We start from the raw sequence: 18,479 nt of genomic DNA on the forward strand, positions 1-18,479 counted from the left end.
ATTATGATAAATCAGCCAAAATGAGATAGTTATTAATCATATTTACGCTACCAAAATGATTAAATTACAGCAAAGCTATATTATAAGGTGTTTCAGCTGAAAGAGGTGCGCTGCATGAACAGTGCGGTAAATATAAAGTTTTACTTGTAGTTTTTCCGGAAATAGAGGAAATAGACAAAGCAGCAGGCCTTTGTTTCGTTAAATTTGTCAGCATTTAATGTTTTTATTAATTATCTGCATTATAACAGAAGGATGTACAGAGAAGAACTGTTGAGGACAAACTGTCTTTCATGCTGGTGCAATCAACACATTTATATAAATTACAATAGAGTGCTGGGGGATTTTAGGCAGCGTGTAGTATTTGAAAGGGTAAACCATGAATCCTGAAATGGACTTTGTGTTCGGGAGAGTTTGGCATGGCTAACTTTTGCTTTTTGTTTTTTTTTTTTAAAAGGAAATTTCACTCTCCAACAAATTCAAACTTCAGAACTGTTGTGCCCTTCCAAAAAAAAAAAAAAGTCTGGGTCAAGCCAGTTTAAGGCTATAATTTCCTGGAATCTGACCTTAGGTGTCAAAGATAAGGTGTAAAGTGAAGTTGAGCATGACATTTATGGGTCATATCCGGGGTAAATGATTGGAGCGCCCTTTCTCGCCGTGGTTGGAGTTAATGGGGATGTCAGCAATAATGTGAGGCCACATCTCACAGCGGAAGAGAGAAAACAAAGACATACGGTCAGAATAGTACGTTTGTGCTCTTCCTCGCGAAGCCTTGGAAGAGAAACGGAGAGAAACTCAGCAGTTTTCATGGCTATTGACGACCATATTGACGGCGGTTGAGATCAAACGCCTGACCTTTCGTTAATGTGCTGGTTTCACTGACCATTGGCCATCTCTGCCACCATGTGTGACAACAGCATAATAAAGGTCAGTGCAGCGTAACCCGGAGTGTCACCTTGCTGAACTGACAGAACAGATACACAGTGCCAGGACGGCAAAGCTGCCCTTTACCACTCCATCACAATTGATCGCTTCTGAAGGCTCCGGTCGCCTCACGCGCTGGAGGATCTGATGACGTCCAGTGATGAAGCTGCAGACTTCAAACCCCTCATGCAGACTTAAAAGTGATCCTTCAAAAAGTGGATTTCTTTCAAGCACTCACAAATGGGTATCTTGAGCCCGTGCAGGTGCAGAAAGAGCCAGCCATGTATATTTAGCTTCACCGTTTGTTTTTTTTTCTTTGTTCTGAGTACTTTTTGGACAGTTCCTCTGTTGCTTGTTGTTGGTGGTGATGGAGCAGCTTATCTTTGTGAGCTCCAGACGTATTTGTGAGTCCCTAACAGGACTAATGCACTTTTTGAGTGAAATGATCGAATTTAGTCGTAAGCTAGAGAGCAAAATGCAGCGTTTATTGCGACAAATCCCTTTGACACAACCTTTAAATCCACTAACACTGTTTATTAATAAATAAATATATGACATAGTTTCCTGATGGTAAGCTCCAACAAGACCAGCGGCAGTCTTTGGCCGATTGGTTGGAAAGCAGTAGCAGGAGAAGTGACATAAACGCCATTGTATGAGCCATATTTATGATCCTGATCTTTTCAGGAAGCTGTATTATGGAGCAGGGAGGGGCAGTTAGCGAGGTGCATCAGGGTCAATCTGAGGTTTTCTGTAGTATGAAGGGGAGTCCATCACTACGGTATCTTACGCCAGAGACCTAACCAGCTCTGGAGCAGGGTTAAAAGCAAGATTAGAGCTCAAGAATCACCGTCTAGGGCCCAATCTCAGGGACAACGTCATCGCATTCTCATATCTCATTGACCTCCGTGCATTAGGATGGTGGGCACATCTCTCAGGGGTCCCACAGTGATGAGAAAAATGTTAATAAGTATGACAAAGCCGGTGTAACCGCAATAGTCATACTGTTAATGCAAATGCAAGGGGCCCTAAGCTGCAGGGGGCCTGCAAGCTGATTATATTAACCCACAGAAATGACAGCAGAGGCCCCCATGCTGCTAGCTTGAGGTGGAGTAGTGACTGGGCCCCCCGGGTAGATTTTGCCCGGGGCTCCCAGAGCACCTAGACACACCCCTGCTCTAGATCCATAGAGCTCATCCTAAACTAAGGATAACTCACAAATCCATCCTGAACTCTCCACTCTGGCCCTGAAGTGAGTCTTTATCTCTGAAATTACACAGTCAGTGCATTGTCTTTAAAAATAAACCGCTCATTAGGCGACATTAACACCCTGTAATCTAGTCACATTTTTCTACCTAAGCTTAAATAATATGCAGCCGGCGTAATTACTGACACCATGAACGGTTTGCTGCGCATGCATGTGGAAGACTCCCCCCTCCCACCCACTGCCACTACTTTTAGATTTTACATTTTAATTAAAAACTAGTTCAGCCCTGGGAGGAAATCGCTCAAAAATAAAACTGAAAACTGTCAACAAAACATTATCTAAAAATGTCAGCCGCGCTGTCTGTCTCACTTTTCTTTCTTTTTTTTTTAAGTAGACGCACACATAAAAATAAAGCGAGGTCTGATTAGCGCCCATTAAAGAGCCATTAGTTCAGCTGACTCACCTCTTCAAGGAGTAGTATGGCCCAAGGCACAGTGATGCATTATGGGTCACATTATGGTTCGGTAACTGCAAAATCTCAAAGGTTAATTCAAAGTCAGCACTTTTAATTCTTCAATAAATCATCCTTAACTCCTAATTATTTTCCTTCCCTCCTTTCAGCTGTCAACAGTTAGCATTGCTAGCGCCTCCTGCCGTCCTCAAGCCTCCTTGGAACCGCGCGGAGGACTAATGAGTTAACAAGCTCAAGTCGAGGTACGTCTCTGATTAGCCAAACGTGATAAGCTTGTGCTCCATAATGAAATTGGCTACATTCCATTTTCAACAAGAGCCGGCAGCCAAGGAAGTTAAGGAAAAGCTCCAGTCCTCTTCCAGTTCCCTCAAGCGTTGAAGCCATTCAATTAAAAGTGAATTTACTGTCAGCTTTTCCGGCCAGACGCCAGCATTAATGGACACGTGTTCGTATTCATGAGCTGCGGTTCAAAGATGAAGAGGTGCATCTTGGTCAAATATTTTTAGGTTTTGCAAAGAAATGTGTTAGAAGGATTCAGGTGCTTCTGATCTTTCCAGGCTTTTAGCACCACACTGTGCTTCAAATGAGCAGTACAGTTGCTGGGGGAGTGTGTGTGTGTGTGTGTGTGTGTGTGTGTGTGTGTGTGTGTGTGTGTGTGTGTGTACTTGGTTTTTGTTATCTTTTGGAGACCTTTTCTGATATAAACACTAACCTTATGAGGACCCCTAGTCCTCATGGGGACCAAAGACCGGTCCTGAATGCGGCAGAACTTATTTGGTGAAGGTGTAAATTGCACTTAGCTTGAGCTTGAGGTCAGGCATCAATTGGTTAGGGTTAGGATTAAGATTAGGGTTTGGGTTAGGATATTCACATGAATGGAAGTCAATGGAATGTCCTAATAAGGATGGCAACACAAACCTGTGTATGTGTGTGTGTGTGTTTTAAGACCTGCTATGTCCGTGCGTGTAAGGCCAGTAAACTGTGTGTGTGGCATTTTGCTGATTCTTGTGTTTTCTTCAAGCTGAGGGACGGTTATGGGTTTTTGAATTAATCAAGATTTAAGGCATTCTCAGTGTAGTAATCCCAGAGTGTGTGTGTGTGTGTGTGTGAGAGAGAGAGAGAGAGAGAGAGAGAAATAGTGGGGAAATCAGAGGAAGTCTGAAGGCTCTCTAAAGCAACCAGAAAAGCGAGGCCATGCTGTGACCATTTTTTGTGATGAGCCTTTTTTTTTTTGTCTCTTTGCCAATTTCCCTGTCAGCCTCAGCCTGCTTGTTGTCGCCCTTCTCCGCAGCCACATTTATCACTCAGGAAAACTACCATCTACATGTTTTTAAAGCAGCTGCTCTCAAACTTCCTCCAATAATGTAGCTCCTTTTGAAAAAAACGTCTTCAGAGAAGTAGCACTCCTGCAACAGAACAAAACAGTTTTGGGTAGGAATAAAAAAAAAAAAAACCAGAGTGCAGCAGCAATGTGCCATAAACGCAACTGGGTGCAAAGACATGCAAACTACTGTCATGACATCACATGACTCTGTTAGGCGTGCAAACACTGGCCCGCTGCACACACCTACGTACATGCAGGTGTTCCCATTGCCTGTTTTTCAAACTCAGCAATGTTAGATCCGAACTTTCCAGCAGATCTTGTTAGCTTTTCTTTGCCTTCATACGCATTATTCACACCAGATCCCCCCGTCGTCGTGTGTGTGTGTGTGTGTGTGTGTGTGTGTGTGTGTGTGTGTGTGTGTGTGTGAGATTGAAAGTTGGCCTCCAATAACTGCGTTCTATCAGGATTTGAGATTCCTTCCATGCCGATCGCAGCCTGAGCTGATCGGAGCTGATTAGCACGTTCCTGATGTTAGGAAAGTCGGTTTACTGTTCTGACATCGCTGCATTAAATAAATTCTTCGATCGTCCGCACGGGGCCTCGTTTTCACGCAGGCTTGCAAAAAACTCGTCCAGTGTCTTGTCTGGACTTTGTGCTGGAGATTAGAGGACAAAAATGGCAGCATGAGCCGGAACTTGTTAGGGGGTGGAGATGTTCCCATTACTTAGGACTTGTTGGGGAAAACAACAAGGATCTGATGGCGAAGGGCAAATGGTGCCCAGGCAAGACTAAACGATCCACTGCTGCGGATCAGCGACAGCAAATCTCTTTGCCGAGGCTTTGTTCTCGCCAGAATATTTGTCTGTCAGCTGCACTTCAAATGTTTAGAATCACAGAATATGTTACAAACCTTTTTTCTTTTTTCTTTTTTTTTTTTGGCCATCATAAAATAACACAAAGGCAGCATTGTTGTTGCACAGAATTGCATCTTCTGACAGTTTAGTGAGGAGCTTTTTTTTTTCTCTCTCTTTTTTTCTTTTGTGCTTCCCACATCTTTGTCATCTTTGTGGTTTCCCTGTAACAGGGAGGAAACTGCAGCACTCAAACTCTTTTCAGCCCTTTGATCCAACTCGTTGCAGAAAGAGGAAAGAACCAAATATGTGGGTCAGTTGAAAATTAGGACTTCTGAATAAAAAATGTGATTTGTGAAACCTTGTTTTAATCCTGTATTTTACAAGAATAATTATTTACACAGTTGCGCAAGTTTTTTTTTCTCCCTGAAAAAAAATTCTTAATACTCCACTGCTGTAACTCTAACTTTTAAAGGGCCAGTGTGTAAGATCTGGGGAGACACCTAGTGGTGACGATGCAGATTGCAGCCACTCGCCTCAACCCTCCCTAAGCAAGAGTGTGGTAGGAAAACCTGCGGTAGCCTGCAGGATAATTTCTGTATGATCTAGCATTTCTTAAAAAAAAAAAAAAAAAAAAAAGGTCACTAATATTTCTCATAACACAAAACGATCAATTAGCACCAGGCCTGTGAATTCAGAGTAAGAAGAAACGTTAAAAAATGAATAAAATTACAGTCTGTAACTGCTCAAATAAAGCCAGGAAAGGCAGGTTGAGCAAAGTTGCAGTCATTTGCAGAGATTTCCTGTCTTTTTTAAAACTAAACAGGAAGTCATGTGACAAGTTCACTTGCGCACTGTTTCCATGTACATTTTGGAGAGTTTTGATCACGCGATGAGAGCGAGCAGTCATACTAGAGAGGACTCTGGTGACCCCACAGATTTACAGATTTATCCAAGGGTGACCCTACCCTGCCCCCCCCCCCCCGGTTTACACCCCTGAGTCTGTCATTTTGAAAGTGGAGAAATATCTCCTACCAAAATGTGACAGTTATTGCTACAGCTCCAAGCTTTAGAATATGTCTTCCATTTCTGCCTCTTCTTTCCGTCCTCTTTCATCCACTGGTGTTTCAATCACTCACACACACACACACACAAAGATACACTGCTGCCAGTGTGAGTGAAACGATGGTAAATTCTCATCAATCCATCATTCATGCTGTATTAATCACACACTAGCTGCCATCCACGTTCTGAATTAGCTTTGCAGAATGAAACCCCTCGGAGATAATCACTTTTTCATCACCAGCAATGTAACATGACAATCAGATGTGGAGGAAATGGGGAAAACAAAGCATTTATGTGTGCGGAAAATCTTTTTAATTCAGCACAAAGACTATCATTCGAAGCGGATCTCATCTTCTGTTATTGGTGTAGTATCTACTTCCTGTCCTGTGGGGGTGGATGACTTTGAATTCTCTCGCAGCCTGGGCCAACCTCCTTACGTTTGTTCAAGTCAATGTTAGCATTTCCTCGTTCCTTATAAGACATGGCCTCTTCAACCTTTAGTTTATATGCTGCCCCTTATTAGTTTGAGTGTGGAAACTTAGGTGCTAGCTTGTTTGGTTTTCTACAAGTTGTATTTTAATGCCAAAAAAAAAACCCAACTGGTCTGTGTGTAATACCACTTTGTACCTCAGGCGGTGATAGCGAGTCACTGAAGGAGTTAGTTGCTCTATCCTGAACTCCCTTCGGAGGTACCTCGGGGTGTTGCTTGCAACTTTGAAGATGAAATCTGTTTATTTCATTTGCTTCCCAACATTTGTGACTGTAGATGTGGATTAAATTGTAAACCGAGAGGCAAATTGCCTTCTGAGCTCGTTCTTCACCACAATCGACTCATGTAACACCAACAGTACCGTTACATCTGAAGCTCTAAAGACCCAAGATACCTGAACTCCTTCGCGTCTTGGAAAAGTGGCTAATAGCGATGCAAGGTGTCAGTATTTTGGCAAAGATAGCATTTCTTCGTCTCTGATGGGGAAAGCAACTTTCCAATGCTGTGCTGCCCCCTGCTGGTTTGGAGCAAAGAAAAAAGTTACACATAGTGCCTTTAAATGAGTACCGCATACTCATACATGATAAACAAACAAATAAATGAATATACAATTTTATCATGACGGGGTACCAGCCTTTTTACATGTTTACATTTATTTAATTAATTCAGTATCAGGTCATGTTTTGGCTCTCTGTAATTATGTGTAATTGAATTGTCTTTGGTGTTGGTGCTTCGCTCCTCCCTTTAATTTGGAGGATCTGCTACATAATGACCTGATATGTAGTTACATAGATACGGATCTTGATGTCCATTATGCTTCAATTAAATGTATTTATGCTCTATAAAAGATCAGATACCAATCTCCTAATTCCTCTGTCGGTTACTTCAACCAAACACCAACGCTACAAGACAACACTTTAAAAGCAGGTTTTATTTGAAAGCACCTCCTCGTTCTGTGGAAGGTGCAAGTGGCAAAAGGGCCCGCTGACATGTAGACAAATTCACATCAGACTTGACATTAAGAGGGTGCATTCAAGGAGGACTGGTTTATGATCTCTGAAAAATTGTTTTCCATAAAGTTCAAAGTATGAGTAAAAAAGGCTTAAAGACGGAGTCCGCCGGGAGTTGTCATCTATTAGAACACGTCCTTTCTTCCTGACAGCAGCTCTGCTCTGGATCGGCACTCGAGGTTGTCTGAAACTTGATACGTGCCGTCTTCTTACCCGCGTCTCTCTTGATTAAGAAACGTAGTCAAAGCAGCACTAACCTAACCGATTTTTGTGGAATTTCATGTGACAAGTTCTGTCAAATACGCTCCTTTCCGAACTTTGACCTTTTCAAGTAGCTTCTTACGGAGGCTGTACTTCAAACTGCCCAGATTTAGCTAGTAGTAGTAGTTTAGTCTGACTGACAAGCATGTTCATCGGCCTACAGCTTCCCCCTTAGTAAGGGGGAAGATATTTGGCGTGGTACTGCCACCCGGTGGTGTGATGCAGGAAGTCGCCTCTTCTAAAACAGGTAACATACAAACACAGTGCAGCAAACTGAGACCTTTTAACGTCTTTGTAGTAAGAACAGACAATAATGTGTTGTGGCATTTCTTTAATAAACATTTTCCAAAGGAGGAGGTTGGGTTGACAAGATCATTTTAGTAAAAAAAAAAAAAAAAAATAGGAAAAGAAAAAAAAAAAGGGGTTCTGAACTCATGTGTTTTCTTTTGATTTTACAATCCCAATTAGCAGAAAAGGTTTGTGGAATTTAAAGAGATAACAGCCTTTTTTTCTATGATCAGATTTGCTGCAGTCGTCCAAGTGCTACCAGTCTTTCTGGAGCTGACAGTCCTCTTGTAGCTCCCGGCGTCCATACCTGCGTCAACATGGTCGTGGCGGTAAAAGAAGAGGAGACTAAAGTACTGGTCATATTTCTAATTGTGCGGGTGAAGCACATGATCCGTTTCCTTTCAAAGCTAAAATAGTTTCCGCCTACTTCAGTCAGTAGTGCAAAACATTAATACTACTCTGCCCTGGAGCAATTACAGCGAGGCTTAGGTAGGGGGTTTAAAATTTACCCGGCCTGATAATTGTACACTCAAAAAAGGTAAAAGTTAAATTTAAAAGACAGCAGAATAGATTACAAAAAATATGAAAATGGTATGAGCAAGAAAAGCTCCTCCGCTGTTTGATCAGCTGTCCTTCGGCAACGTACTCCACATTCCAGTTCGTGGAGGAATACTATGCTCTACACAGATTCAAGTTATTACAAACTGACTGTGCATCTTCACATCCCTCCGGTTTGGCGTTGAGAGGCTTCGAGCTCTGAGTGGAGTCCTCTAGCCCACTGTCACAAACTGCCATTCCACGTTTCAAGGTTGTCAGAAAGGCAGGCCTCGTCCTCTGATTGTTGCTGTTGAGTTCACATGAGGGACAAAACCGAGGGGGAGTGGTGGAGCCCCGACTTGGGAAGGGGAGCCCCCCCAAGGTTGGCCTGGTGCCGGGATGGGTGGGGGAGGAGGTACACCATCTTTTCTAGCCATGCCATGGTTGAAGAGGTGCATCGCGCTGGGGGTGGGTTGTCCCTCCACAGGTAGGGGACTGTGATTGTACTCAAAGCGGTGGTCCTTGTCCCCAGTGAACACCATGCTGCTGGGTCCAGTGGCTCCTGGTAGGAAGGGTTCTGGATGGGCTGGAGCAAGAACCCCCGCAGCAGAGGATGAGCCCGGAGCCTGGCCAGGACCACTGAACACTTCTCTCAGTGTGTGAGGTGGAAGACCTCCACCTAACATGTGACCCATGTAGCTGTCGCTAAACCCTGCAGGAGTGAAGGGTGGAGGAGGAGGATGGCTGTAGTCCCCCCCATACCCTGGTCCCTCTGCAGTAGGCAGCGGTGGGTAGTCTGGCTCTGGGGGTCTCCCTCCGTCACCTCCGACTGCAGATGCAATCGGGGGAGCGTGGCCCGTCTTGGGCTCAGGTGGCGGCTGCCGGTAGTCCAGGTCAGAGTGGGGAGGTGGCTCAGGGGGTTCAGGTGGTCTCTGATCTGGGGGCAAGATGGACACTCCACCTAACTCTAACACTGCAAGACAAAAAAGAAGAAGAAAGCTTTTATTATTGCACATTTGATAGACTCAACTACAACTTTCCAACTTTCTTTCCTCATGATTCAACTACCATAAAATACTTCTGTCAGTAATATCACGACTGATGCCCAATGCTTGTGTGTTTCACTATTTGAGAGTGAAGGCAGAGTAAAACAGAACGAAAGGTTTACCTGGAGAAACCGGGCTGGGCTCTGGAGGCTGTTTGACCTCTGGAGGTAGAGGAGGGCATCCTGGGACTCCTGCTGCCGGGTTAGTTATCTCTGCCCCCTCTCCCCCATCACTAGGTTCAGGCCTCTGAGCCTGCAGTAGCTGAGCCAGCAGCATGGTCATGGCCGTCTGCGTGGCAGCTGCCGCTTCTCCTTCCGGAATACTCGATGGTGCAGACATGGGGGGCGAAGGAGGCTTGGGCATCGGGGGTGTACGGGGCACACCTGCTGGTGCAGTGGGCTGGGGAGGCTTAACAGGTGTAGGCTGAGGGGGGGGCTCAGCTGAGTCAGTGGGAGCGAGGGCTTTGGAGAGCTGCTGCAATGTCTCCTGGTTGACCTTTGTGCTCATGGTCTGGAAAAACTGGGCTGTATTTACAGCACTCTTGGGCTGGCCGAGGAAGTTCAGGAGGACGGCCAGCTGCTCCTGGGTCAACTGAGAGTTTGGACCCTTTGGGTCTGGAGGAAAACATTTATGTCAGAGTGAGGAGCCGTATCTCAATGCAGGGCATGTGCTCAATGAGTCACAAGTATTCTTGCTGCCAATCAAAGAACACACTCTCAAAGGAACTGAAAATAACTTATTAGTCAACCGACTCATTTCAGGAATTAAAAATGAAGGCGTCAGCATGAAGCCTCCTATGCGCTCAGCTAACCACATTAGCTTTGGTCACAGAGTTGACGCGCATCTATGACCGCTACAGTCAGAACACAGGTTGAGTGCCTGAGTGGGTTAATCGAGTACATTCTGGACCCGATTCATGCCCTCATGGTTACACTTTTTTATGAAGGAGCAGGTGACTGACAAGCCGGTAAGAAGACGTGACTCACCCAGCAGAGCAGAAGCAGCTGCATTCTGGGCTTTGATACTTCCCGGAGCAGGGAAGCCCTGAGGAGTGTTACTACGGCTGTCGTCAAGGCCCAACTCCTTGCGGGGCGCCTTCGGAGCTGCCAGTTCCTCTGGTACCTGCTTCTGACGCCTCCGCTTCTTACTCCACAGCTCGTGACAGTCCTGCCACAGTGGAAGACTGGAAAGAAAAAAAAATACAGGTGAGAAAACCTTTGGTGTATCTCACCTTCGTCAAAACAGCAACATGGGAATGCAACAAGCAACCAAAACATACTCTGGAGGGGGCATTTTGTCCGGGTCCACGTCTTTGAGGAACTCGCTGCCCAACGCTTGTTCCGCTGTACAGCGTTTGCTGGGGTCCAGGTTTAGCATGAGATCGAACAGGTCCAAGGCAGATGGAGGGATGCTGACCAACAAAGCACACAACGAGATTCTTTAGTTCAAGAGCCACCGCTTAGACTAACACCTCCAAATACTGTACATTAACTTACAATGCAAACTCCTCTCGTAGCCGTCTCCTGTACTGCTTCTTTGGTTTCATGGTGTTGAAGAAGGGAAGCTTTATTACATCTGGCCACACAGCCGGGCACGGACTACCACATATCCGGCTTAGAGACAGAAAAATGCGCATAAGCAAACAGCAGCATGTGAAGACATGACTTCTGATGTTTATCACATTTAATATCAGGTCGAACAGCAAAAATGCGTTCGCTGGGCTTTATTTGGCTGGTCTCTGTACTCATCTGTTACTTCCCACAACCCTCTAATCATCTGTCAGTTCCTTTTTATCCTGCCTTCACCCCAGGTTGAATAATGAAACCACAGAAAGTAAATGACGGTATCAGCGCCGTGTTCCTTCCGTTTTCTTTAAAAAATAAGTGGCAAGCTGCCTCCACTGAAATAATGACTGCCTCCACCTCTCCTCAAAGAAAGGCACCAATGGCAATCATCAAATTTAAGGTTTGTTAATCGAAACGTACTTTTTGGCCGCATGACACTGTGGTCAAATGGGCCCATTAAAAGCATGACTCTTCTTGTTTGAAGAAGCTTCACGAATCTGAAATTCCTACTCAATCTTTGTCCCTCTTTGGCGAGGGTGTATCGCTGGAGCCGGTCAAGGGTCTCCAAACAAAGCCAGCATTTCACCTGATATCCATACCTGATAAGCTCCAACTGGGCAAGCTCCTGATTAGCTTGAAAGATTGGCTTTTTGTGGAACAGCTCCCCAAGGATGCATCTGTGAACGAACCAGAAATTCAAGATCATAACAACAAACGCTGACACAGACGGCCAAGGCCGCGTTTGATTCGTCCTTCGTCGTGCCCTCGTTCACTTGCCCCTCGCAGGAATCCCAAGTGTTGTCTCAGTTCTCTGAGAAGCTAAATGAACTTCGTGAGGTCGACCCTCAGAGATCAGAGTTAGCGAGTCAGCTATATATAAAACCACCCACCATGCACTGCTGTTGATAGACATTTCTGCAGCCAATTAAATGCAGTTTATGAACAGACCTAAAAACCGAATCAACTTAGAGATCAAACCCAAGCACACAGTTGGTCATGACCTGATAAACAGAGCAACTTGACAACGATCCATCGCGACGACAAGGCAAGTGGGTTCAATTCATTTTCCCAGTGCAACACCTGCCGTTACATTACATCAGGTGTCTGAGGGAAGTGGAACTACTCATAACACACGAGACGAGACGAGACACAAACTTGAGGGTGCTCTTACCCGCAGCTCCACACATCAATAGCTGGAGTGTACCTCTCCTCACCCAGGAGCAGCTCGGGGGGCCGGTACCATAGCGTAATCACTTTGTTGGTGTACGGCCGGCTGGAAACGAGGACACAGAAATCTCTCAACATTGTAATGACAAAGCATGTTGAAAATATTCAACTATTAAAAACACACAGCGCTATGGCGGAGTCAAGCACCTCCAGTTAACCCTCTGATCACCTGGATGTAAACGACGTTTGAACCGTTCGCACCTTTTCACTTTCCAAATGGGTGGAACGGTGACAATGACACGAGTCACGCTCATATGCTTTCGTGATGTGGAAAAAAGGTAACAATCCAACACCCACTTGTTTCACAGTAAAAGTATATGGCCAAAAAAAAAAAAAAAAAAAAAGTATTTCAGGGCTGCAAATCAGAAAAAGAATTTTCATTGGACGCAAAAATTGGTACACGCCTCCAAGTGCAGGATGAGTCATCAAACTAATTTGTTCAGAGAGAAAAAAGATGGAGAGTTCGGTGGGAGCTCTGATTGATTTTCTTTTTAAGAATATCAAGAGCTAAACAATGCAGGATCAAAACTGATGAAATGTATGTTTCATTTCAAAGGATCAAGAGCGAGACGGATCGGCGTGGGTGCTGTAATATCCGTGAAGAATGCGGGAGGCTCACCTCTCTTCAGAGTTATACAGCCGCGCGAGACCGAAGTCTGCAAGCTTTATTTGGCCTCTGATTGGGAGACAAAAACAAACAAACAAACAGAACAAAATGATTACATTAGGAAGAACACGCTTAACGGTGGAATATAACGCCACTCACTTGTTGTTGAGCAGGATATTGGAGCACTTGATGTCTCTGTGCAGGAAGTTCTTCTTGTGGCAGTAGTCGAGGCCCTCCAGCAACTGTCTCATGAAAGACTTGATGTGGCTCTCATTAAAATGCACCAGGCCGGACTCCAGCAAACCCATCAGGTCATGGTCCATGTACTCAAAAACCAGATAGAACGCACCTGGCAGAGAAGGAATAGAGACTTAGGGCGCGTTTCCACTGGCTCACTCCTGCTCGCGTCGAGTCGGTTTGGCCCCGTTTCCACTGGCCCCAACACAGTACTAACAGTTACCATTTTGGTCCCTGCTCCGCTGGGTTCCAAGCCAACCGAGCGGGGCCCAAAATGTGATGTAAACACATAGCGGGCGCTGACTGGGTAACTCACCCGCTTACATCGTCTACTTCGAATCATCTTAGCCTCACGGGATACTGGTCGATCGCTTGGTAAAGTCTTTTATTCTTTTCTTGGGTGTTCTGTTTCGCCGCTGGAAGCCTTGCCCGTCTGTCGTCCCTCACTTTTAGTTTAAGCAAAAACCACTGACCGAGCAACAGGCAGAACGCTGCCTCCATGTCGTCTGTTGTTGTTGTTGTGTCGCACACAAATTACGCCGAACTCTCAGCTGGTGAGTCCACCCAAGCTGACGTGGTACCCGGTGCTAGAGGAAACGCACCGAGCCATACCGACTCAACCCCAGCCAAGGCGAGTCATAGAAACACGCCCTCAGAGTCTCGGTGGTGTGTGGTGTGAGCAGTTCCCGTTGGGAGGAAAAACTGGGTAATACCTTTATCATTCTTGAAGTCCAGAGCGTCCTCCTTGTCTGTGACGATCTCCTTCATGTTTATGATGCTCTTGTGGTTGAGCTGTCGTAATATTTTAATCTCTCTAATGGCTGTGATTGGGAAGCCCTCCTTTTCGTTGTCCAGGCGAACTTTCTTCAAAGCCACCATTTCAGCTATGGGACAAAAGAGGAGACGGCAACTCAAGACTAGAAGCAGATCATCAACCTAAAACCTTAACAATGAGGTTCAATTCAATAATTCACAATACAGTTGTTATTATTATAAATCTTTTACATGGTGTCATGGATGTACTTTAGAAACACTCACATGTGTCTTTGTCTTTAGCTTTGTATACCTGACCGTATGTGCCTTCCCCTGTGATTCCAATGATCTCGAATTTATCCACACAGCGTTTCCCCCAGTCTATCTCTGTTTCTTTTATTTCGCCATATCTTGGGCCGCACATTCTGGGGGAGAAATACCAGAGCAAACAAGTGTGAATTTACACTGGCAGAGATATTGCAACACTAAGCACAAGAGAAGAACATACTTGGGTCTTCTGCGTAGCGTTTGGGACTTTTTGTCCTCGGGGGGGCTGTGCGGGGAAGAAGTGCGACCAGGAAGTTCAGGGGGGAGAGGCAAATCTGTGAGAAGCTGGCGGGCCTTTCGTTCCGGCTTCTTCTTCCCTGAGAGGGAGCTGTCCTTCACGCTGATGGAAATAAAAGGAGACGTTAAGTTGGCAACAACACAAAGGCGCGTTAACATTTTTAATCATCAGACTTGTACCTTTCTCCCTTATCAATGTGCTCAAGAACGGTTTGGGGCAGGGGTAGTGACGCTAGACTGGAGATGATCGGACCAGTGGCCCGTTCCTTGTCCTTGACCTGTGCAGATGCTGGCGCTTTCCTCTTATCCCGATGTACAAAGTCATCTTTCCCCTTCCCATCTCTGTCCCTGGTGGTCTGGTTCTCTGTGGTCTTCTTCGATGATCTGTCAGAGGGGGACAGGGGCTGACTAGAGGTGGGAGTTCTGGGACCTTTCTCTGGCTGTGGTGGAGAAGGAGGGCGGCCCTTCCTGGATGTGTGGTTGGACTTCGGACTGGGTTGGGGAGCAGAGGCGGAGCCCTTGGTTGGCGTAGATGTGTTGCTGGAGTTTTTGGCCTTCGCAGCAGCCTCTGCGGCTTTAGCCTTTTTCTGCTTACTGAGCTCAGCGGCGAGACTGGATTTGAAGGTGAGGGTGCTTGGTGAGAGACTAGAGGGGCGGCTGCGGGAACGGGAGTGGCGGTGACGACTGCGGGAGCGCGAGTGCCTCGAGGATGAATATGGACTTCTGCTACGTGACCTCGCAGATCGCCTGGAAGACAAATGACACAAAATTAACATCCCAAACTTCCTGGCAGCAGATGGAGTGATGATCCAGGTCAGACGGGCGGTCAAAAGGTGATTGGTTAGGTTTACACCTGATGACCATGACATGAATTCAAGTGTTACTCCTATTTTCTTTTCATTTGTAGCACATAAGGTTATAACAACAACCAGATACCACATCTGTGTGTTTGCCCTTGAACGCAAGGAGGCAGAGACATGCAAGGAACAGTGAAAAACAAAACAAACACGACTATAAAATATTAATTTCACAATATAAAAATCTGTTTCGAGTTTTTGGCGGAGCTTCATGAAAATCCCTAAACCCAAAATGAGTGCAGAACCAGGAAATGAATATTACTTTAAGAGCTGCTTCACGAGACCTCACCTGACATCAGGACTTGGGCTCAGGGACTTCCTGTATGGACTTCGAGATCTCCTGCGGTTTCCATACGGACTTGAGGCAACCTCTCCTTGCTCGTAGGGGCTGTGCCGGCCATAACTTGGGGACCTGCGCCAGTTTTGTGGACTTGTGGGTGATCGCTTCCTCTTGTTGCTGGAGTATGAACTGGGGGACTTTGGCATACTATAAGCCCCATACACATCTACATCTCGATTGTAATAGGTGGAACTGGGAGAGATTCTTTTGCTTCCGTATGTTGGACTTCTTCTAGATATCAGCTGGTTATAACCACCGGGAGACTGGTAGCTATAAGAGTAGGACGTCCCATAGGGACTTTCTGCTTTGAAACCTGGACTTCTCCTATATGCCCTGAGGTCATCGCGGTCGTCTCTGTAAGATTGTGGCGCGTCTCTGTATGCAGACGGGGGTTCTTTGTCAGGTCTTGTTTTACTTCTGTGCCGTTTTGAATCCCTTTTATCTGCAGACTGTGAGGACTGAGATGTAGATGTCCTTTTACCATTTCTGTCATTACTCCTGCTCGTGTCTCTGTGGTTTTTAGAGCCACTCACGCCAGTCCCACTCCGAGCTTTTGAGGAGTCTCTCTCCCGACTTTGTCGCTCCTTTTTCCTGCCTGACTCCTTGTCTTGCTTGTTCCTTTCAGATGGTCCTCTTATTTGCTCTTCCCTGGGGAGGAAAACTGTCTCCCGGTCTCTTAGGTGACCTCTGTCCGGAGATGCTGGTCCATTATATTCCCCAAAATCAACGTCACTGAGTCGGTCCACAGACAACCTGTCAGCATGGGGGTCAAGTTTAGGAGAGGGGCTCCCAGAAAATCGCTCTGACTGGGAGCTCACGTCATCGTACTCCACCAATGTCCGAAGTTCAACATCTTTTTCAAAAGTGCCTTTTCGGTCATTGACAGAGTCCTCTGCTGTACCTGTATGCCACACGCCTCTTCCCTTGGCCTGCCTGCGTTTCTTTCTCCTAGAAGCCGAGGACCGTCTCCTCTCACGGTGCCTCTCCCGCTGAGCAGCACCGCTCCCGGCTTTACTAACATTACGCCTGTCCTGCCTGCTCGGATTTCTGTGTGTGGAGGGACTCCGTCCCCGACCGTCCCGGAGCACCTCTGAATTAGGCATTTATCCACAAAATAAACACTACACTCACGTTTGAGATCACTCTTTAAATTAACACCTTAACGTCACCTAAACTATGTCCCTCGTTGTGCAGTGGAACAAAACATTGAGCTAGCTGTATAGCAGGCTAGTTAGCTAACGTTAAACCCAATTCACATTTAGACAGCCAGCCAGCTAGCTAGCTAAATCACAGGCTTAACATTAGCATTGCAACGCTAGCTCGATTGAGGTTTCAGATAGAGAATTACCCCAGACGATAATTCATGACACTTGATGCCAGCTGATTCAGACATACAATAAAAAAATCCACAATATTATCGTTCAATTACAGAACCAGTCGATACTCAACCATTGCACTCCAGGACGGACATCTCCCAGATTTGCTAGCTTATGCTAGTCAATTAAGCTAGCTAGCCACCACTAGCTAACAGCTAAGACAGTCGCATTCCATTTCATGGTCAAAGTACAGGCCCGATGCCTTTCCAAATTCAGAATCAAGCTCTTTCGCCACGTTGCGGTCAGTGCAATCATGTGTATCCATTAGCCGGATAGTGTGAAAGTAGAAGTAAAAAAACTCCGTCCTCTTGACACAAACTTCTCGCCTCCCATCACACTCCGATGTGCAACAAGGAAGTGGCTAGCACACGAGTTGGCTGGATAGCCGCCGATGCTAACCAGCTGGCTTTCTTTTCCTCCCTTGCGTGGAGTTGCGGCCAACTCAAGTCAAGATGCAGTAAACAATGCCATTGAAAAGCGCGTCTGCTCTCACGTCTCCTGCCGAGTCGTCGTCCCCCCACCCCCCCACCCCGGTCGGCTCCCGCACTGTCAGGAACGCCGCATGTACTCCCGGGTGAAACGGCTCAGGCGATTTCTTGTATCAATTTTCAAAAATACTCCCAACTTTGTTCACAGCGTGGCTAACGGTGCCGCTCGCAAGGGCCCACACAGCTTTCAAACAACTAGGCCTTGTGCGTCGGTGTGAGCCAATGACACCCGTGTGCGTAATCCAAATGAGAGGTTACGTCACCGCCGAGGGAAACCCTTACCTTCTCCATAAAACTGTGTACACGGGTCAAAGTTTGCTGCCAAGGTCACTATAGGTGGCCTCGGGTTAACGCTTCATGAACAAGGACACTGGCTGGAAGAAAGCATGGATGCCACCCCTCAGGTGACAGGTGGATTTAAAGTGGATTAAAAAAAAAAAAGAAATCCTGTCCTGTAATTTGATAAAAAAAGAAATCCAATATATGTGGATTATCTCTCAAATGCTATCAATAGTATTAGGGACAAAAATACATTTTAAACTACACAGTAGAATTATTAATACACTCAAGGCCTCTGTGCCTAATTTGAGTCATTTGCTGTAACTGACCAGAAATCTATTTCGTGTGTGTCCATGTTTGTTTGAGGCTTTACTTTTTATTAATGTCTTCCTCCAAAGAAGTAGGCAGGGGAATTAGTGCGCCACCTACTGCTTGTATATTGAAGTACAAACACCTAATATTTGCACAAGAGTAGTCGATGGAAACGCACATTTTCTTTACCTGGATTCTTGAAAGCTCAGTTAAAATGTATCACAAGTATAGCAAAAAGCCGACCATTGACTCTGAGCTTGGTGTCAAATCTGTGTTTTTAAATCCAAAATGCTGACTTTGATCTTAAGAGCTCCATTTGTCATCTCCGGCTTTGATCTTGAACTCCCAGATCTCAGAACATCAAAGCTATCCAGGCAGAATCCCAACTGTCACCTCTGTCCAGGC

The 18,479-nt window shown here is 45.8% G+C and overlaps 1 protein-coding gene across 1 annotated transcript; it reads right to left on the minus strand.

Annotated features, from left to right (window-relative positions):
• Positions 1 to 7,919: 7,919 nt before the first annotated feature.
• cdk13 (cyclin dependent kinase 13) lies at positions 7,920 to 17,521 on the minus strand. The gene is made up of 14 exons (XM_086191571.1): positions 15,569 to 17,521; positions 14,603 to 15,169; positions 14,367 to 14,525; positions 14,144 to 14,283; positions 13,819 to 13,989; positions 13,028 to 13,217; positions 12,881 to 12,937; positions 12,206 to 12,307; positions 11,634 to 11,711; positions 10,966 to 11,082; positions 10,749 to 10,880; positions 10,456 to 10,652; positions 9,592 to 10,083; positions 7,920 to 9,396 (listed from the first exon to the last, which is right to left on the minus strand). The coding sequence occupies exons 1-14, from the start codon at positions 16,720 to 16,722 to the stop codon at positions 8,699 to 8,701; spliced, it is 4,254 nt and encodes a 1,417-aa protein (XP_086047697.1). The 5' UTR covers positions 16,723 to 17,521; the 3' UTR covers positions 7,920 to 8,698.
• Positions 17,522 to 18,479: the final 958 nt, after the last annotated feature.

This window comes from Aulostomus chinensis, chromosome 21 (assembly GCF_037954235.1).
Source record: "Aulostomus chinensis isolate RoL2024-O1b breed Wild chromosome 21, RoL_Achi_v1.0, whole genome shotgun sequence".
Classification (NCBI taxonomy): Eukaryota; Metazoa; Chordata; class Actinopteri; order Syngnathiformes; family Aulostomidae; genus Aulostomus; species Aulostomus chinensis.

Excerpts from the sequence above, each read along its gene's own strand:
- cdk13 (XM_086191571.1), bottom strand. The coding sequence starts at position 16,722 with ATGCCTAATTCAGAGGTGCTCCGGGACGGTCGGGGACGGAGTCCCTCC. Across the intron at positions 13,218-13,818 it reads GGACTTCAAGAATGATAAAG|GTGCGTTCTATCTGGTTTTT; the intron begins GTATTACCCAGT and ends CTTCTCTGCCAG. Across the intron at positions 9,397-9,591 it reads GCCCAGCCCGGTTTCTCCAG|TGTTAGAGTTAGGTGGAGTG; the intron begins GTAAACCTTTCG and ends TTTGTCTTGCAG.